The 18752-nt window shown below is 38.0% G+C and overlaps 1 protein-coding gene across 1 annotated transcript in view; it reads right to left on the reverse strand.

Moving 5' to 3' along the window:
* LOC125277224 (metal transporter CNNM1) overlaps positions 1-15859 on the reverse strand; it is a 30481-nt gene extending 14622 nt beyond the window's left edge. Inside the window, exons 1-4 of the mRNA XM_048205574.1 lie at positions 13241-15859; positions 2831-2974; positions 1141-1281; positions 719-888 (exon numbers count right to left, since the gene is read on the reverse strand). Of these exons, the coding sequence (XP_048061531.1) occupies positions 719-888; positions 1141-1281; positions 2831-2974; positions 13241-14684 (1899 nt within the window). The 5' untranslated portion in view covers positions 14685-15859. The remainder of the gene's footprint in view (positions 1-718; positions 889-1140; positions 1282-2830; positions 2975-13240) is intronic.
* Positions 15860-18752: the final 2893 nt, after the last annotated feature.

Below are 18752 nucleotides of genomic sequence, written 5' to 3' on the forward strand. Positions count from 1 at the left end.
CCACCGAAAGCACCAACAGTGAGCATCAGAACTGGACCACGGAGCAGTGGAAGAAGGTGGCCTGGTCTGATGAATCACGTTTTCTTTTACATCACGTGGATGACCGGGTGCATGTGCGTCGCTTACCTGGGGAACATATGGCACCAGGATGCACTATGGGAAGAAGGCAAGCGGGCGGAGGCAGTGTGATGCTTTGGGCAGTGTTCTGCTGGGAAACCTTGGGTCTTGCTATCCATGTGGATGTTACTTTGACATGTACCACCTGCCTAAGCATTGTTGCAGATCATGTACACCCTTTTATGGAAATGGTATTCCCTGGTGGTTGTGGCCTCTTTCAGCAGGATAATGTGCCCTGCCACAAACAAAAATGGTTCAGGAATGGTTTGAGGAGCAAACAATGAGTTTGAGGTGTTGACTTGGCCTCCAAATTCCTCAGATCTCAATCCAATCGAGCATCTGTGGGATGTGCTGAACAAACAAGTCCGATCCATGGAGGCCCACCTCGCAACTTACAGGACTTAAAGGATCTGCTGCTAACATCTCGGTGCCAGATACCTCAACACACCTTCAGGGGTCTAGTGGAGTCCATGCCTCGACGGGTCAGGGCTGTTTTGGCAGCAAAAGGGGGACCAACACAATATTGGGAAGGTGGTCATAATGTTATGCCTGATCGGTGTATATATAAAAGACATTTAGGAATGTTTTTGTAATGCTCTACCTGCAATATGAGGATAAAATAATCCACAGGCTTGTTGCGCTGGAAGAGGTAGTGCTTTGGTGATCGCTTGTTTTTCTCATCAAACTTGAGATCCTGCACAACGCTCGGGTGCTTGATCAATCGCAGAAGGATCTTTTCTGAGAGATGCGTTGGCTTAAAAGGCTCTACTTCTACCGACAGGAAGGGAACAGAGAGAATCACTGACAGTGAAACACAGCATGATCCTTCACCATTTATTGATGATTTTCAGTTGTGCGCCAAATGAGTAGATATTGTCAAATGATAGTGGATACATACTTTTGGCCCTCTATTGTGCTTTAAACTTAAAACAACTTTCAATTTCATAAAACTTCAAATTCTATTAATCAGAAACTGTCTGAATTAATCATTAACAGGTTCCCACAACTGTGAATTGAGATTACCTGTGGCCAGAAAACGATGTGTCGCGAGCAGAAGCTGTGGTGAAACTTTGACCTTCATTTCACTCTCTGACAGTTTAAATATGGAGAAATCTTGCTGTTTCCTCTCATGGTGAGACACTCTCCTCTTCGTACGGTTATCAGCTGCCAAGACACAACAGCAATGTATTATGTAGGCTTTACCTCAAACCAATAAGTTTAAGGTGTATAGACAGTAAAGAGTTCAAAAAGAAAACTGTTAAATTGATCTCCAGGCAATTTATACAATATTTAACCCCATATAGTTGAATTAAATATAATGGAAACATATTTTCAGGCCATTTTCGTATTGGGCCTTGATTTTTGTTTTTCAGCACAAAATGAGTCAAGTGAAATGATTAGCCATATGTTGTAAATTTAATAAATAAATAAATAAATAAATATAAATAACAGTAAATGTTGTACCAAAAAAGACTCAGATATACTTGATTTGAATTAACATGTTCAACAATTTTGTTAGGGTTAAGGTTTTATTTAGTTAGTTATTTATTTACCGATTTATTTTTATAGAGATAACCATAACTTATTTCCTGGATGGTAACAGTGAAAATGTTTAAAAGCTTTATTTGTTATCAAGATTACAAGTAACGCAAGTTACATTATCAGATTATTAAGTTACTTTTCAAAATATTTGAGTTACTTTTTCAAATAAGTAACTAAGTTACTTTGTTTTACCTTTTATTGCCTGACACCTCTCCTATCCCCATGAGTTGTGCTGGATCATTGAAGAAATCATTTCCTTTTTGGTGCGAAAGGGACTTCACATTTGCCAAAACTGTGACGAGCAGGGCGGGCGAGAGCCGTGAGGGAACGGCGCGAGGCCGGTGACGCGAGAGATAATGAGCTCCACCTGCGAGGCGCACCAGCCTTGAGTCTCTCACGGAGGAGCTCCGAAAGCATAAAAGGAGGAGCGACGACAGTGAAGGATGAGAGAGGACCAGGCCTGGATATTATTTTATGTTTTATTATGTTTGTGTGGCCGGCAGACGTCTGCGAGGGTCTGTCGGCATTATTTTCGTATTGTATTTGATTATTTTGGTATTAAAGTTATGTTTAACGTTCGCCGGTTCCCGCCTCCTTCTTCCCATACTTACGAACTGTGTTATAATAACTTTATTTATGTATTTGAGAAAAAGTAACAGAGAAGTAATGTATCACATTACTTTCCATCAAAAGTAACTTAGTAACGCAATTAGTTACTTTTTTAGGGAGTAACGTAATATTGTAATGCATTACTTTTAAAAGTAACTTTCCCCAACACTGGTGACAACTAACCCCAGTCTCCCCCTATATGTTAGCACTGCTTAGGTAAAAGCAATTTGCTGATTGCAGAGAACAAGCTTTGGCAGCAGACAAATAACACAGAGTTCTAGAATCCAATTAATGTGGTAATTATTACAACAGGGTCACGGTATTATTGACTATGCATGAGAAAGCAGCAGAGATCAGGGCAGGGTTTCACTCAGTCAAACGTTCTGTAATGGCTGTTTAGAGGAAACATTCTTCATATAATGCACCATTATAATGCTTTTTGTAACTTTTAGATATATTTAAATGTTCATCTGAAGGATTTAATGATGATGGAAAGATGTGGCTAAGGATTTGCATGAGTGTGCCAGAGAAAATTTAAAGAACAGAAATATTAAACACCTACTATAAAGGTCCGTTTCATCCACAATCTCAGATTTGATGATTTCTTCAATGACATCTTCCAGAGTGATGATGCCCATGACTTCGTAGAAAGGATCTCCATCTCCTTCATTATTGACCCTCTGCACGATAGCCAAATGAGATTTCCCTTTACAGTGCCAGAGAAAGACATAGGAGCATCAGGATATGCAGTTTAATTTTATGCTCATATTCCCCATCCTCATTTAACACACTAAAGCTAATTTCACAAAATTGCAGTGCTATTAAATCAATCCATGAATCAATAAAGTCATTAGGCAAAGTGTGCTAAATCAATAGTCACATAACTTTAGTAAATGAAGCCCTGTCCATTTGTTTTACCCTTTGGATGTGGTTAGAGGTGCACAGAGTCTTTTGCATTGTTGCAGGAGTTGAACTTTGTCGCATGCCATAAAGAGTGCTTGAAATGAAGGTTCATGAAGAGATTAACTATGACAGTTCTGAGGATCCAGACCTGATCTTATGTAAACAGTGCTGAGGGATTATGCAATTGGGTTTGGGAATCCCTGAGGCTCTGATGATAAAGCTGACCAAGTTAAAAACCTGGAATCTGTTGGAATTTGCTATTTTTGAGTCAACAAGCTGCTCAGGCATTAATGGACTTTTCTGACCTTAGCTCATGTTGCCCCATTTCATTAAATAAGTATGAGGCCTAACTATGTTTCATATTATGAAGAAACACATTTGCTCTGTTTATATACATTACCATTCAAAATGTTGGCGTCAGTAAGATTTTTTAACACTTTTATTCAGCCAGGATACATTCAATCGATCAAAAGTCACATTAAAGACTTTTATTTTGTTACAAAAGATTTATATTTTTAAATAAATGCTGTTCTTTTGAACTTTCTGTTAATCAAGGCATCATGAAAATAAAGTATCATGGATTCCACAAAAATCAAGCCGCATGACTGTTTTTAATAATCAGAAATGCATCAAAATCAGCATATTAGAATGATTTCTGAAGGATCATTCAACACTGACGACTGGAGTAATTATGCTGAAAATTCTTCATAGGAATAAATTAGATTATAAAATATATTGAAATAGAAAACATTTTTTTAATCACAATACTACTATTTTTAACTGTATTTTTGATCAAATAAAAGCATCCTTGGTGAGCTTAAGAGACTTTTTAAAAAAAAAAAAATATTTAACAGAATTCACTTGTTCTATACTTCTACAACATTTGTGACGTCCAACAGATGATTTGTCCAACATTTGAATGCATTTATATGTTAATAATGGCAATTCAATGTTTACATTAGAATTCCAACATTAGAAACTAGAAAGTCTGATAATTTCAGCAGATTGATTTATTGATATCAATATCAATATCTCTCATAATGTAACGCATCTTTGCAAAGAGTCTGTTACTGAAATTTGGTACTCTTAAATCTACATTGGCACCAACAGCAAACCAGCAGCTTGTTTCTGCAGCAAAGAGCAGTATTTCATTTCACATGCAAAGTGAGCATTTAGATTAGAATCTTAAAGGAACAGCAGCAAAAAAAAAAAAAAAAAAAGGGTCACAAAAGCTCATGATCAGCGCTTACTGCTTATACAATATTGTTCACTGAATTCCCAAACAGAAGCAACAAAACAAACAAAACATTCCAGCTTGCATTTCTGTTAATCATTAGATTTGAAATATCATTTCAGGCAGAGAGGATTAAATGATATAATCCTCAACCTTTTGATAGAGAGAACCTAAAGCCTCTCTCTCACTGTGGTCTCCATGGTAGCGGCGCACACTGAGTGAAAGTGAAGAATTCTGCAGGAGTCAGGTGGAGAGCAAGGGCAATGCAGCACTCGGCACGATACTCCTCAAAGCTGATGTGCAGGGAACCGCATTACATCACTACGCTATTATATAACACATGCACACACACGGAGCCGGGGGGTCTGAGCCCACACGGATGTCCCTGCGATTCCCTCAGCTGCTGTGCCAGCAAATGAACTCGTTAAAGCTGGCATGATGCTCTACTCATGTGATGCATGGCAGAGCAGTATGGTGAGAAATGCTAAATAAAGCACAGCGTGTAGCTGAAAATGGAAAGAAAAACACAGGAGGACTGATGAATGAAATGCCTGACTGTTTTCTAAGTAAAATTGTATGCAAGTAAATGCATGACTTATGTTAAGTGATATGGAGATATGTGTATCTATATGTACAGCATGTGTGTGCATGTATGTGATTTTTTTATTTTATTTTGGTGCTTGTATGCATGTTGCATTTGACCTTGAGCTGAATTATTTACTTTGTTTTATGTGTTTTGGTAAATGTAAAGTCTGATTATTCATTCAAAATACAGTTTTTAAAAAAAATACATAGCTATCAATCCAGTAATTTCAACTCATGAACGATTTTTAGGGGCTAAGCACTAAAGATAGGCAGTGGCACCTATTGTATCTGTTTTCTTATTATTGTTTTCTTCAATGGACTCTATGGTGACCCCTATAATTCTCTAGCACCACCGATAGTTTTTCTAAACTTGTGAATGAAATAGATAGATTACAGAAATAGATTTATTTCATTCCCTGCACTGTAAAAATTAAAAAGTTGAGAAAACTTAAAATTTCAGGGCAACAAACCTGGCAGATTTTTGAGTTTTCTCAACTTTTTGTTGTATAGGTTGAATACAACAAGTTGAGAAAACTCAATCTGCTGAAGTTTGTTGCCTTAAAGGTGCTAAAGAGGATGTTTTGTTTTATAAATTTTTCCAATATTACTTGAAACTGTCTTTACTAACTGATAAAAGACTGTTTATTAGGTGCACTGAAAGGAATAATATTAATATACATCATCTGTGCACGAGGTAGGGCCTTAAAAACATCAGCCAATCGTTTACGCGATCATCGCGTAAACGATTGGCCCTCTGGCTTGTCAATCACTGCCATGACGTGCCTTGTGAGAGACGAGCGCGGCTGCACGCTCCAGTAACTTTCCACACTCCACAGGCGCCGCATGCAATGTTTTTGTCAGGAGACAGGAGTAACAACTGCAGATTATGAGTCACCTGTGGTGAGTCCGACATAATGAATCCACTAACACGACACAGCGAATGCCGGTGGTAAACACTTGTGTTCCAATACGAGTGTTTACGAGTTTTGGGAGGCGTTCCTTCGAAGGAGGGGGGTTGTTCTTACGCATGCGCTCATTTCAAAAACTCAGTAACAGTCTTTGGTTTCTCAGTTGACGAAAAGATCCTCTTTAGCACCTTTAATCTTAATCTAAAAGTTTTCTCAACAGTGTGGGCTTGCTGTGGTTTCTTGCACAACTATTTTTCACCACTTTAATTAAACAGTTTGCCCAATTTTTTGCCCTAATCAGATCATTTCAGACAAAGCCTCAGCAACCTGAGCAGTATGACTTTTGGTGTTCAACACCATTCTCAGCATAAATCCCAATGGAATTGTTAGCAAATGTCAAACAGAAGTGATGTTGTAGCTTATGGTGCTTTTGCATACTGACACAAAACATTGTAGGAATGGTTGTCACAATGCCTTTATAGAAAACCACCTCAATTTGGCGTTGTTTTTTTTTTTTTTTTTTTTTGAAAATAAGCTCATTTTCCAACTCCCCTAGAGGGTGCAGCAGGCTCAATGATATTACGCACTGCCTGTAATATCATTGCGCCTGCTGCACCCATGGTACGGCAGCAAAGGTCCTTGATTATTACACCGGAATGAGAGTAGTTCCTAGCCATATCGGCCTAGAAAATCGCAACTAATTTTCCATTGGTCTTAGTACTTGATGTAACTACAGAAGAGTCAAGTTTTAAATAGGAAAAAGATCTAAACTCTTTGGTCATTTTTGTGTGAGATGCTAATGGTCTAATCAGATTCAATGAACTATGCTAAGCTATGCTAAAAGTGGTACCGCCAGGATTCGAAAATGGTAAAACTCAACTGTTTAACTCTAGGGGAGTTGGAAAATGAGCCTATTTTCAAAAAAAGTGGAGTATTCCTTTATGTTTTATCCTAACATGACTCAACCTTACATGCCATTGATGCTCTTGGTCCTTTTAAAATACAAAACTCTGTCATGAAACTCTAGATGGCACAGGCTGATAGGTTCTTGAAGGGTTAGTTCACCCAAAAATGAAAATTCTGTCATTTATTACTCACCCTCATGCCGTTCCACACCCGTAAGACCTTCGTTAATCTTTAGAACACAAATTAAGATAATTTAGTTGAAATCCAATATCTCAGTGAGGCCTCCATAGGGAGCAATGGACACTTCCTCTCTCAAGATCCATAAAGGTACTAAAAATATATTTAAATCGGTTCATGTGAGTACAGTGGTTCAATATTAATATTAGAAAGCAACAAGAATATTTTTGGAGTGCCAAAAAAACAAAATAACGACTTATTTAGCGATGGCCGATTTCAAAACAATGCTTCAGGAAGCATCGGAGCATAATGAATCAGTGTATCGGCTCATGATTCAGATCGCGTGTCAAACTGCCAACGGCTGAAATCACGTGACTTTGGCGCTCCAAACAGCAGATTCGACACACTGATTGATCTGTGCTCCGATGCTTCATGAAGCAGTGTTTTGAAATCAGCCATCACTAAATAAGTTGTTATTTTGTTTTTTTGGTGCTCCAAAAATATTCTCGTCGCTTTATAATATTAATATTGAACCACTGTACTCACATGAAATGATTTAAATATGTTTTTAGTACCTTTATGGATCTTGAGAGAGGAAGTGTCCATTGCTCCCTATGGAAGCCTCACTGAGCCATCGGATTTCAACTAAAATATTTTAATTTGTGTTCTGAAGATTAACGAAGGTCTTACGGGTGTGGAACGGCATGAGGGTACGTAATAAATGACAGAATTTTCATTTTTGGGTGAACTAACCCTTTAAAGCCCTGGGTATACTTTACTTTTTTTACAAGAACGCACAGTCGAACGCACAGCCTTGCAAAGTACACTTCACTTGTCTTGTGCGTGTACACAGGTGTTCAACGCATGTGACCATATCCGACCTCTGCTTACAAAGTATGCACGGTTACAAAAATCCAGCTGTGCATGTACAGTATGCGTGTACTCTTCTAATGATGAAATTAGCATCATGTGCACTGTACGCTGACCCTCGTGTACACGTAAAAAGTGAAGTATACTTTGGGCTTAACTCAATCTGCTAGTAATTAAATCATTCTTTATAGGTCACTGGTTCCTGGTATATCAGTAGCTATTGAACTCATTGCTCAACTTTCAAATGCTTGGTCAGCATTTGCTGTAGCAGTTTGCAGCACTTCCCTCCACCTTCCCCAGCTCCACCTGTATAGATCTGCTATGGGTAATTTGTGTATGCTATATTGTACAGCAGCAGCATGTCTTACTTACTCACAGCAGCGTGTCATGTATATAATTGGCAGTAGCAAGTCTCATACTTGCTCTGCAGCAGCAGCAGATATAGAATAGAAGATCTAATCCGCCAAGACCAAATATATAAACTTTGTCACATCCATCACCATGCTAAACTGAGTTGTCATGACAGAAATGTGTTTTATGGGCTTTTGTCTTTATAGAACAGACCAGCAGAGTTAGAACAGGAAATGGTAGAGAAAGGATATTGGAGGCTGACAAATGATGATCAATTAGATTCTATCTTGTTTCTAATCACATAGCTTACACGGTGCCTATGTTTGAACTGTTTTGATATGTTTAATGGAGACAAAAACAACTTTAAGTTATTTTTTGTTCCAAAGAAATAAAGGTTTAGAATGACATGACGGTGAGTAAATGCTTCTTCTAGAAATACTATTTCTTTAAGACTTTTTTTTTAGCAAATTACCAATGTATTTTTTAAATTTAGCATTTTGCTGAAAAGAATCATGGCTTTATATTTTTAAATATCTGCTACATTTTGACAGTTTTACCACTTCAGTAACTTCAGTAAGTCTTCAGAAAAAAAGGTCATTTTATTTAACTTCACCTTTACCTGCTGTTCAGCATCTGCCTTATTTCACTGACTGGAGAGGGAAAGGTTGAACCTGCATATTTCATTATCCCTGCTGTAATATGTTCACTGGAGGCAGAGGCTTCAAAGAGAGACAGGCTGGTTGCTCGCAGTGTGAGGAAGCAGATCCTCTTCTCTCTCGTTCTGCTCTTTTTGTCCATATGGTCCCAAGCTGAGACACTGATTGGACCAAAAGGTCACTGCTGCAGCTAATCTGCCCTGATGTTTCTGTACAGACAAGCACTCAGAGGAACTTTCATTTAAAGGGACAGTTCATCCAAAAATGACACTACCTGACTTACTCATCCTTATGTCATTCCAAACCAGTAATGTCTTTACACAGCTAAAGCCAAAATGGTGTTGCATTGGCTGTTTTTGGTCATTTTTTGAGCTTAGCCACAGTGAACTATCATATGTAAAAGAGATCTATAAAGTAAATAAAATAAAATAAAATACACTCTAACAACATACACGTACTGTGTGTGTTTAAAATGACATGGGGTGAGTAAATTATACATTTTTTTTGTTAATTTACCTGTTGGCAGAGGCTATTTACATTAACTCCGCCCACCATTGTCTGACTGAGCCAGACAAAATTACAAAATAAATCCTATTTATAACGGATCAGTTGTGTGGAGATCAGTGGCGTTAGCTTTTGACGCGACCAACCCGTTATTGAATCTACCTTTTTCCAAACTCATTTGTCTCTCTTTCCCCAACGCATATCAGCTCTGAGAGGCATTTTTTCTTAACTAAAAAAATAAGAAAATATTCAAAAAGTGAAAATAAACCTACCGGGTATTTAATAGTTGGAATAAAGTGTTTATCGGTGAGTCAGGAGTAGGAAAAAGGAGGGCTTTAGGGATGGGGACAAGTAATGTCCCAGTAAGGCAGCATCCATTTATGATTTTAATAAATATAATCATATACATTGAATATATGTTATTTCTGCATACTGTTTTATAATATACAAGAATACACTGAGGTATATTGGGGTATTGAGGCAAAATAGTATCTGCCACTATTTGCACTACATATAAATAGCATCTAACAACTATTAAACTGTGCAAAGAAAAACTGCTATTTTCACTTATAGTGTAAATAGCATCATCACTTGAACTTAGTGCAAATAGCTGTTGCCTTTTTTTAGGGTGAATTATTCCTTTAAGGCCTAATGTTTTTTATAACTAATGTGTTTGTTATATAATTTACCAACATTGCAGTATATTTGTTTTGTTAGAACTTCTGAAACAAAAGTTTGCATGTCTGAATGTTTGCAGCAGGGATTAATGGTAATTAATTCATTATTGATTTGTTACTTTTAGGAGTTAAACGGCTTGTCACTGGACAGAAGCCTTAAAGGGATAGTTCACCCAAAAATGAAAATTCTGTCATCATTTACTCACCTCAAGTTGTTCCAAACCTGTCTGGTTACCAACATTCTTCAAAATATCTTCCTTTGTGTTCAGCAGTAGAAAGAAATTCATACAGGTTTGGAACAACTTGAAGTGAGTAAATGATGTCAGAATTTTCATTTTTGGTGAACCATCCCTTTAAAGGGACATCATTGTATTTACCTGTAAAAGTTCATAGTAGTAAGGGTAAATATTGCTACTCAAAGGTTTTAAAATGCACCTTTTAGTGGTAGATAAGGTACAAAGTTGTCATTTTAAGGGTACAAAGCAAATTTTTACAATTTAGGTCACCATTATGGTGATCATTATTTGCTTTAGTTGGGCTCTTGACCCTTGACTTTATAACATTAGATTTTGTCTGGCTGCTGTAATCAAGTTATAGCAGCGAGACAAGCCAAGAGAAAATGTGAACAGATGTTGTTGGTTATGTTTTATCTTGTGACCTGAATCTCTGACTTAGGTTTACTTTATTGATTACAGCACCCCTGTGCTTACATAGCATAAACTCTGCCATTTTTAAAGGTTTCTCTAATTAAAAAACTTGAACAACGCTATTATTTAGACATCAAGAATCAGCATATGAATCTCAACAATGGTGACCATCAAAAAGCATGATGCAGTGCATTCTGGGGCCACCAATCAAAACTCATCCATGGCTCCCATGCATTGTTGTTGATGTTCAGAGTTGATCTATTTATCTGAATATGTTGTTTGTAAAAAAATAAATAATAATAAAAAAGTAGTTGTACTCTGTAACATCACAGGGCCGCTGTAATCAATAATGTCAAATGAACACATCACCCATATAATCAAAGATTGTTCTTAGAATGATATCATGTCTCTACATGCTGATTATGTCACTATCAAAACAAAATCAACACATTTTCTCTGTTCTTTCTTTGCAATATCAAGTGTGTTTTTAAAAACAAACAGTTAAAGCAGCCAGAGAAAAAATAATGTTTATAAAGTCAAGGGTCAAGAGCCCAACTAAAACAAACACTGATCACCATAATGGTGACCTAAACATTGTGACTCTTTCCTTCAGTGATTCTCCTTGTTATCATCAGGTGTCTTCACTAATGGTCAATCATCACTCAATTAATCACTTAATTATCTCATTAACTTTAACTCTCCTTAGAGTTTATTTGAGTTCACACTCGAGTATTAAATTAACTCTGACGCAATGTTAATTTAACACTGTGGTTTTTGCTACCGCCCCAGTGACAAGTTGCCTACCCCTTTTTTCTGACAGAGAACATCAACAACACTGACACTCCATATCATGTGCAATTCCTAGGAATGTTTATTTGAATGGAGCGATTATTGAAAATGGGAGCACTAGGCGTATTTTGACCTCTGCGCTAAGTTTAATGAATTCTCTCAGACAGTCATGCTCTGTGGTAGAAAATAAATTGAAGTCTTGCACAAAGATTAAAGTCAATCCAGGGTTAAAGTGCAGTGCAGTGTCAGTCTGTGCTGAAAATCCTATTTTTGGTCTGGGACTTTGCCTAAACTGCCCTGGATTCCTACAGCTGTTATGGAACTGATACTGTTGATGATCCCTTTACTACTTTATGATGTTTCATTAAAGTTTGGGAGGAGCATGTTCAAATGATCTATCAGCAATTAACACGTCTATCCTATCAGAATGAGAGGAAGCATATATATATATATTACACATACACATATATATATGTGTGTGTGTGTGTATATACACACACAGTCGACTCACTTACATTCCTCAACAGTTTTAGCATCCTTCCACCACCCTGATTCCTCACTCTTGGCTGGTTCCTACCACAGCCAAGAATACGGGGGGTGTACTCTGGGTTTGGGCCAAATACCGAGCCTGGAGCCCTCTCCTCGGACAGCACGCCAAATATGCCTACTATTTACTCTATCCGACTTATTTGTAAGTGTGAACTTGTGAAACTGCGTGTGAACACTTGTGCCCTACGGGATGGCAAATCTGGTGAATCTTATACCCATCGAGAGCGGTAAATCTGACAGGTTACTGCATTACGCTGAATTATGGCATTCTGCACCCTGCTGCTGCTCTGTAGCTTTGACTCTGTGCCTTCGTAGAAAACACCATCAATCTCAATAAGACATCATTACGTAATTGCCACTGTGATGCAGTAAAAGCCAAAATATGATTTCATACCAGGCGTCAGAACGCATCACATCACTGTCTAGGATTTGTGCAAGGCAGGATCAAGAGAAAACTGTATTCATCCCTGAATTCCACAAGTCAGTGTTTGACATTAGTAATTTATGCTGTTTCAGGGAAAAAGAAGCGTGTCAAAATATGTTGTCTGCACACAAACTATCCCTGCTGCCGTGGCGAACTGTAAGTAATGATGACAGAATGAAAGTGGTTGCCATAGGAACAAATTCAAATTATTCAAGTCCAGGCTCTAGCCAGATGTCAGCTGAAGTTATAAAGATGAGGCTGATGCTAAATTCTTAATTTGCAGTGCTTGTCAAATAAAACCTCAAAGAGTCCAACATATTTTAAAACAATAAAGTAAAATATTAAATATGTACACATAATTATATTTATATAGATCACAACCAGAGGGCAAGCATATTTTCATCTATATCATGAAGTACAGTATGTTCTTCCATACATTGCCAGTGAAATATATTCTTAAAGGGACAGTTCATCATATATACTCATCTACTCATGCTTTCACAACTCTGTATGCATATCTTTATTCTGTGGAAAACAAAAATAGGATACTTTCAAAATGGGTGTGTGTGTGTGTGTAAATATAATTTGATCATTTGAAAAAAAAAGAAAAAGAAATACCTAAAGATTTGAAATGAAATGAGGGTGAGTAAATAATGACAGAGTTTTAATTTTTGTGTGGACTATCCCTTTAAGAAATCATATTGATTTAAAACGTTTTTTTCTTCTTCTTCTCAGTCTGTATCACTTGTTAGAACTTCACATAGCCTCACTAGAGTACAACAGACATCTTACCTTTCTTGAACTGCTCCAGCATTGCATCCAGTTTGGTGTCGTTAAAGACACAGTGCAGCGGGTGCTTGTAGAACTGAGTGATGGTTTTTAACGGGGTGCAGTCATCTGGATCAACAAATGCCAGATCTTTGACAAACAGAATATCAACAATATTAGACCTTTCATTCTCAAATACAGGAATGCGAGTGTATCCACTCTGCATCACGTCTGACATGGTGTAGAAATCCAGGATGGCATCCGAGGCCAGCATGAAGCAGTCATTGAGAGGGGTCAGCACATCTTCCACCGTTTTGCTCCTGAGTTCCAGAGCTCCCTGGATGATGTTCAGCTCCTCTTTCACCAGGTCATGATACGGGTCAGTAACTCTCAGCATAGCCAGTAACTTCTCGCGGGTGTAGAAGTTGCTGATTTCCTGGTGCAGCATATTGTCTAGGAGTTTGCTGATGGGATATGTGATGGGGAAAGTCAGCAGCATCAGCGTCTTGGTCAGCCACACGGTCTTGGACGCGATAGCCAACCCGTGCCTGGACGCAACGGAGTGCGGAAAGATCTCTCCGATGAAGAAGATGAGAAAAGTGCACGCTGCAGTGCAGATGGACGTCACTCCGAGGATCTGGCACATCCAAACCACCAGGAAAGTGTTGGTGAGCACGTTGCACAGCACCAAGGTGCACAGGACGTAGTTGCCGTGTTTGCGCACCGACTCGATCTTGTGCGCGTACTTTTGCTCCTTGTCCGTGCCGCTGTTCTGCAGCACTCTGAGCTCCACCGGGTCCAGCGCGAGCATGCTGATCACCAGCCCGCTAAAGAGCGCGGACAGCGCCAGCAGCAGCACCGACAGACTCGCTTGCAGCCACCCGTCCGCATGCGGCGGCCGCTCCACCACCGCCAGCCAGAAGTCGCGCGTCCGGTAGTGCTCCCACTTGATCCCGTCAAAGGCGCACATGGAGTAATACTTGATTTTCTCTCCTCTCCGGAGGTCTTTGGCGAGCAGCTCCACCAGGATGGAGTTTTGACTGGAGGCTGACTTGAAAGAGCCGAGGAGCTCTATATCCGAGCTCCTGGCGCTTTCCTCCACGCACAAGTTGCGTTTGGGATGCACCTGCCCCTCTCTGCCAGGCTCCGGCTCCTCTATGAAGGCGATCCACGGCGCGGCTGTGCCGCCGGAGCTGCTGATAGTCCGGTTGAGCCTCTGCGGGGATGCTGCATAGTACACGCGTAACATGAACCGCGTCCCTTCGGTGGCCTTCAGCAGCCCGTCCTGCACGGACAGATCTCCTCCCGTGTCCTCCGGTCGGAAGCCCAGCAGCCCGTGGCTCAGTGCGGGGAGAGCGGAGGCGATTAGGAGGAGCAGAGGCAGGAGGCATGGTCCGGGGATGCGGTGCTGGAGGAGAGCATCCGCAGCATCCGCAGCCATGATGCTGAGTGGGTTGTAGAAGGACATTGGCGAGCTGGATCACGTGGCGATGACACACACCCACGGACACACATATCGACTCTGTTTGCAGAGTCAGTGTAACAGCTGGAGTCTCGTGTAAATAAAAATGACGCCACAGTGACGTCATGACGCGTTGCAGGGCTGCGATACTGGAAATGTAGATTACAGTCTAGAAGAGCTGCACTGAAAAAAATGGTAACATTTAAATGAACTGGTGTGAAAACAGGCAGAAATATCTCTTTAACGTAACAATTGCAGGTTACCAGTTTCTACAGTGTGGGCAAATCACCAGAGATGGTGTGATACGATTTGTGTTTATTTTACCACTGTAAAGCCAGAAGGTTGCTGGACAGATATAGAACTTTCTTAAAAGTGCATTTGAATGAACATTTAACTGATTGTCTGTTATCCAATGTAATATTGTTTCATAATAAAAGTTATCAAATTATTACTGAGAATTATTACTTTGCATTAGATGACTCTAGGGGGTTCTGAGCCTTAAAATTGAAACTGTGCTCAAATTGTTTTATTAGTAAACCAGGGTCCAAGATACTTTATTGTATTGTATATTATTACAATATAGCCTATTGCACTGTATTGCATGTCCTGATTTGTAGCTGATTGGGACAGTGGCCCCAAAAAGTATTTAATACAACAACATAAAATGATAAAAATAATTCAATACATATATTTTTAGTGAATGTAATGCAGTATTCCTGATGATTTAACATACCGTTTTGGGGGTGAAAACAGGTAAAGTAATACTTAAGCTTAATTGACTTCTTCATTTAATCAGCTATTAATCCTATGAAATTACATTAATGGATTATATTTTAGACCATGTTTTACACCCACCTGCATTCACTCTATTTTTATGTACAACACTGAAATTAGTAAAATTATTTTCCAAACTAGGCATTAGTTGAAAAATGTATTCTATTCTATTTTAAACTCAATGAAAAAAAAAAAAAAAAAAAAAAACTTTAATGTGGAATATAACGAGTCTTCACCACGAGGTGGCACTCTATCACAATTCGCCTCGACTTCCATAACTGAATGCCACTGAATGATGGAAACTTCTAGACAAGTGATATTATTCTATTTGATTGATGGAACAGAATGTACAATTGTATTTTCGCATCAACTTTACAAATGGTGACATAAGAATAACACATACAATAAAAATGTTAGGCTATTGTAATTTTTTTTTAAATATTGTTTTTTAAAATAAAATGGCTCTAAATATATTCAAACATGCATACAAAACACATAAACCTCAGTGTGTGTGTGTGTGTGTGTGTGTGTGTGTGTGTGTGTGTGTGTGTGTGTGTGTGTGTGTGTGTGTGTGTGTGTTTGAATTGCTATTAATCATTTTTGTAAATCTAAGACTGAACCAGTTTGTTATAGTTTAATCACATTTTATAACACAATCTTCATTGATTTGCATTCCGTTTTTCGTTCCCAAAAGCATGAAATTCGTTCTGAGGGATGTTTGTTATATTATTTCTAAATGTCAAAAAACTCCCTTCGCCGATAGCAGGGTGAAACAATACGTTGCGGTCTCATAAACACTTATTTTATTCCCTGAGTAGTTGGAGCCGCAGGCCTAAAGCAGACAGCCAGTGAAACACCATTCCTAACAGTTTACGAGTAAGATAAAACTATAAGAAAAAGAAGAAAATGGAGATGTTTGGCTGTGTGTGCTAACCACTTTCGTCTGCTCAGCATCACTCGCTTCCACCTCGTAAATCAGAGACAAATATGTGGAGGGTTTTTCTTCTTCTTCTCTCTTTCTCGTATTGCCCACGACTCGTCAATATGCAGAGGGACCCGTATGTTAAGCCTTGACCTTGTCGGGGGTCTGCACGGAGGGCTCACAGGACAGTTAGCAGGCTCAGGAAACCTTTAACTAATAAGATATTGATGGTCCATTTAGCTGAAATGTTGCAAGTCCTTCAGGAGCCTGTTTGGAAAGAGTGGGAGTGCCGTGCTCGGATGGTTTCACTATACAAGACTATATTTTCTGTTGTTGAGTGAGAAGAGGGAAAATCACGACACCAATATAAAAAGGCTATATATAAAAAGAATATAAAAAATGGAAAACAATGCGATATTTAGTGCATATTATTTAGTTAACTATTACTATTAAGACATTACCAAGAACGTTGCTTTCATACCTAATTCTGTTTTATTTCTGCTGCAAATAAAAAATATATTTAATATTTCGACATTAATAGTATTCATGAACTTTAGGAACCAGGTGAGTGGACAATTGCCTATTATTATATTTATAACTGAAAATGTCGACGTGTTATTTTTTATTTATTTATCCTATATGAACTTTCACAAATTACCCGACCAAAATAGTATCCATTTACAAACATATTTGTAATGGTAGCCTATTTTATATAACGCAGCATCATTAATAACCTTCTGCTCTTTAGTTTTTTTAATCTTTCTCTTCGCATCTTATCAGTATACTCTTGTCATTTTAATAATTAATAATGTGCGTAAATATTATATTATTTCATAAACAAACGTTTGAACAGAAATTGCATTTAAGTGAAATTGAAAAGTTTTCATTCAAAAATGTAACGTGTATTTTGTAGCAAGAACTAACTTGATATTCTAAATATGTGGAAGCATATACAATTTTATTCATGTTTTTTTATTGACTTTTCGAATGGATTTCTTTTTTTTTTTTTTAAGTTTTAACCTCGCACTGTTTTTTGTTGTTTTTTCTCAGAAGGGGAGCAACAGATGCACAATTATCTGGACTCCTTTAAAGCCTACTGTTTTGTTTTACATAAAACTATAAAGAAGACGGTATATTCCTGACTGTTAAACCTACTTGATATATCATGCACCCAACAGTCTCTAAAACGGTGAGTTCCAGTTTTAGAAAGCTACAAATACACTTCAAAAGATTTCTCATATAAAACTTGATAAATCTTGTCATAAATCTATAAGGTTAAAGAGAGGCGCCCTGTCTGGTTTTCTGCCAAGAAATATACTGTAAAAACAGCACAGAGTCTTGTTTTCTTTCTGTTTAGTTTTATTCTCTGCAGAAAGCGGATGAGTAAGTGAACGGTCGCTGGACGCCCGGAGAGTTAGGCCAAAGTCTCAGTCATAAAAGACATAAAAAATTAAAATAAAAATCAAATGGTTCCCGTTATTAGACAACGGCGTCATGAGACAGAGCGTTATTATTGTCTATATTATTGATCTGTGCACTTCTCTTGTTTAATAAGAACATGACACATGGCAATCACCAGTTGAGATGATCGCACGCCGGTGGTGTGTCATGGCACAAAATGCACCCTACTCATGAAATCGAAATTTTTATAGGCTAAACCATATTTTAAGGATTTTAAATCATTTTAAATTCTGTGCATAGAAAAGCGTTGCGAATGGACATCTATCAATAGTTTACTGTAGCTTAAGCCTACACAATTACTTTATCGAAAAGATGGAAAACTAGTTCAAGTTGGTGTCTTTTGTAAACGAATATTTCAAAAAGATAAAGCAAGCTAATTTTTCAGACGCAATGAGCCGTTAGGAGAACACGAGGTGAATTGTATATGGTTCATGATTTACGTATTTTTTAAAATGCTACACAGTTTGCTTCCCTCGAGACCATCAGTCTCGATATAGTTACAGAACGCACACAACGGGTTATTCAATCTTTCATCAGGTGTTTTTTTCCCTGTCTCTCTCTCTCGGAGAAAATATATTTCCCCCTGTAAATATGTAACGGTTATTAGGCTATAATTACATATTTTATTTTATTCTTTAACTTATTTTATTATTTTCCTCCAGTAAGTGATTTTAAAAGAAATATATATATTTGCGAGTGAGTGACACGTAGCCTATCATTTTGCCTTATTTTATTATTCCCCCAATAAGTGATTTTTATAAGAAAAATGCATATTTGCGAGTGAGTGATATTTGCCTTTTTCCTTTTGAAGAAAACCTCATATTTACACATTTGTAAATGCGCATCAACATATCAATATATCAACTTGTAAATGGGTCAGCGAAGACGAAAAAAAAACACAAAACAAGTTGTTTTAT

The sequence above is a fragment of the Megalobrama amblycephala genome, linkage group LG10 (assembly GCF_018812025.1).
Source record: "Megalobrama amblycephala isolate DHTTF-2021 linkage group LG10, ASM1881202v1, whole genome shotgun sequence".
Taxonomy (NCBI): domain Eukaryota; kingdom Metazoa; phylum Chordata; class Actinopteri; order Cypriniformes; family Xenocyprididae; genus Megalobrama; species Megalobrama amblycephala.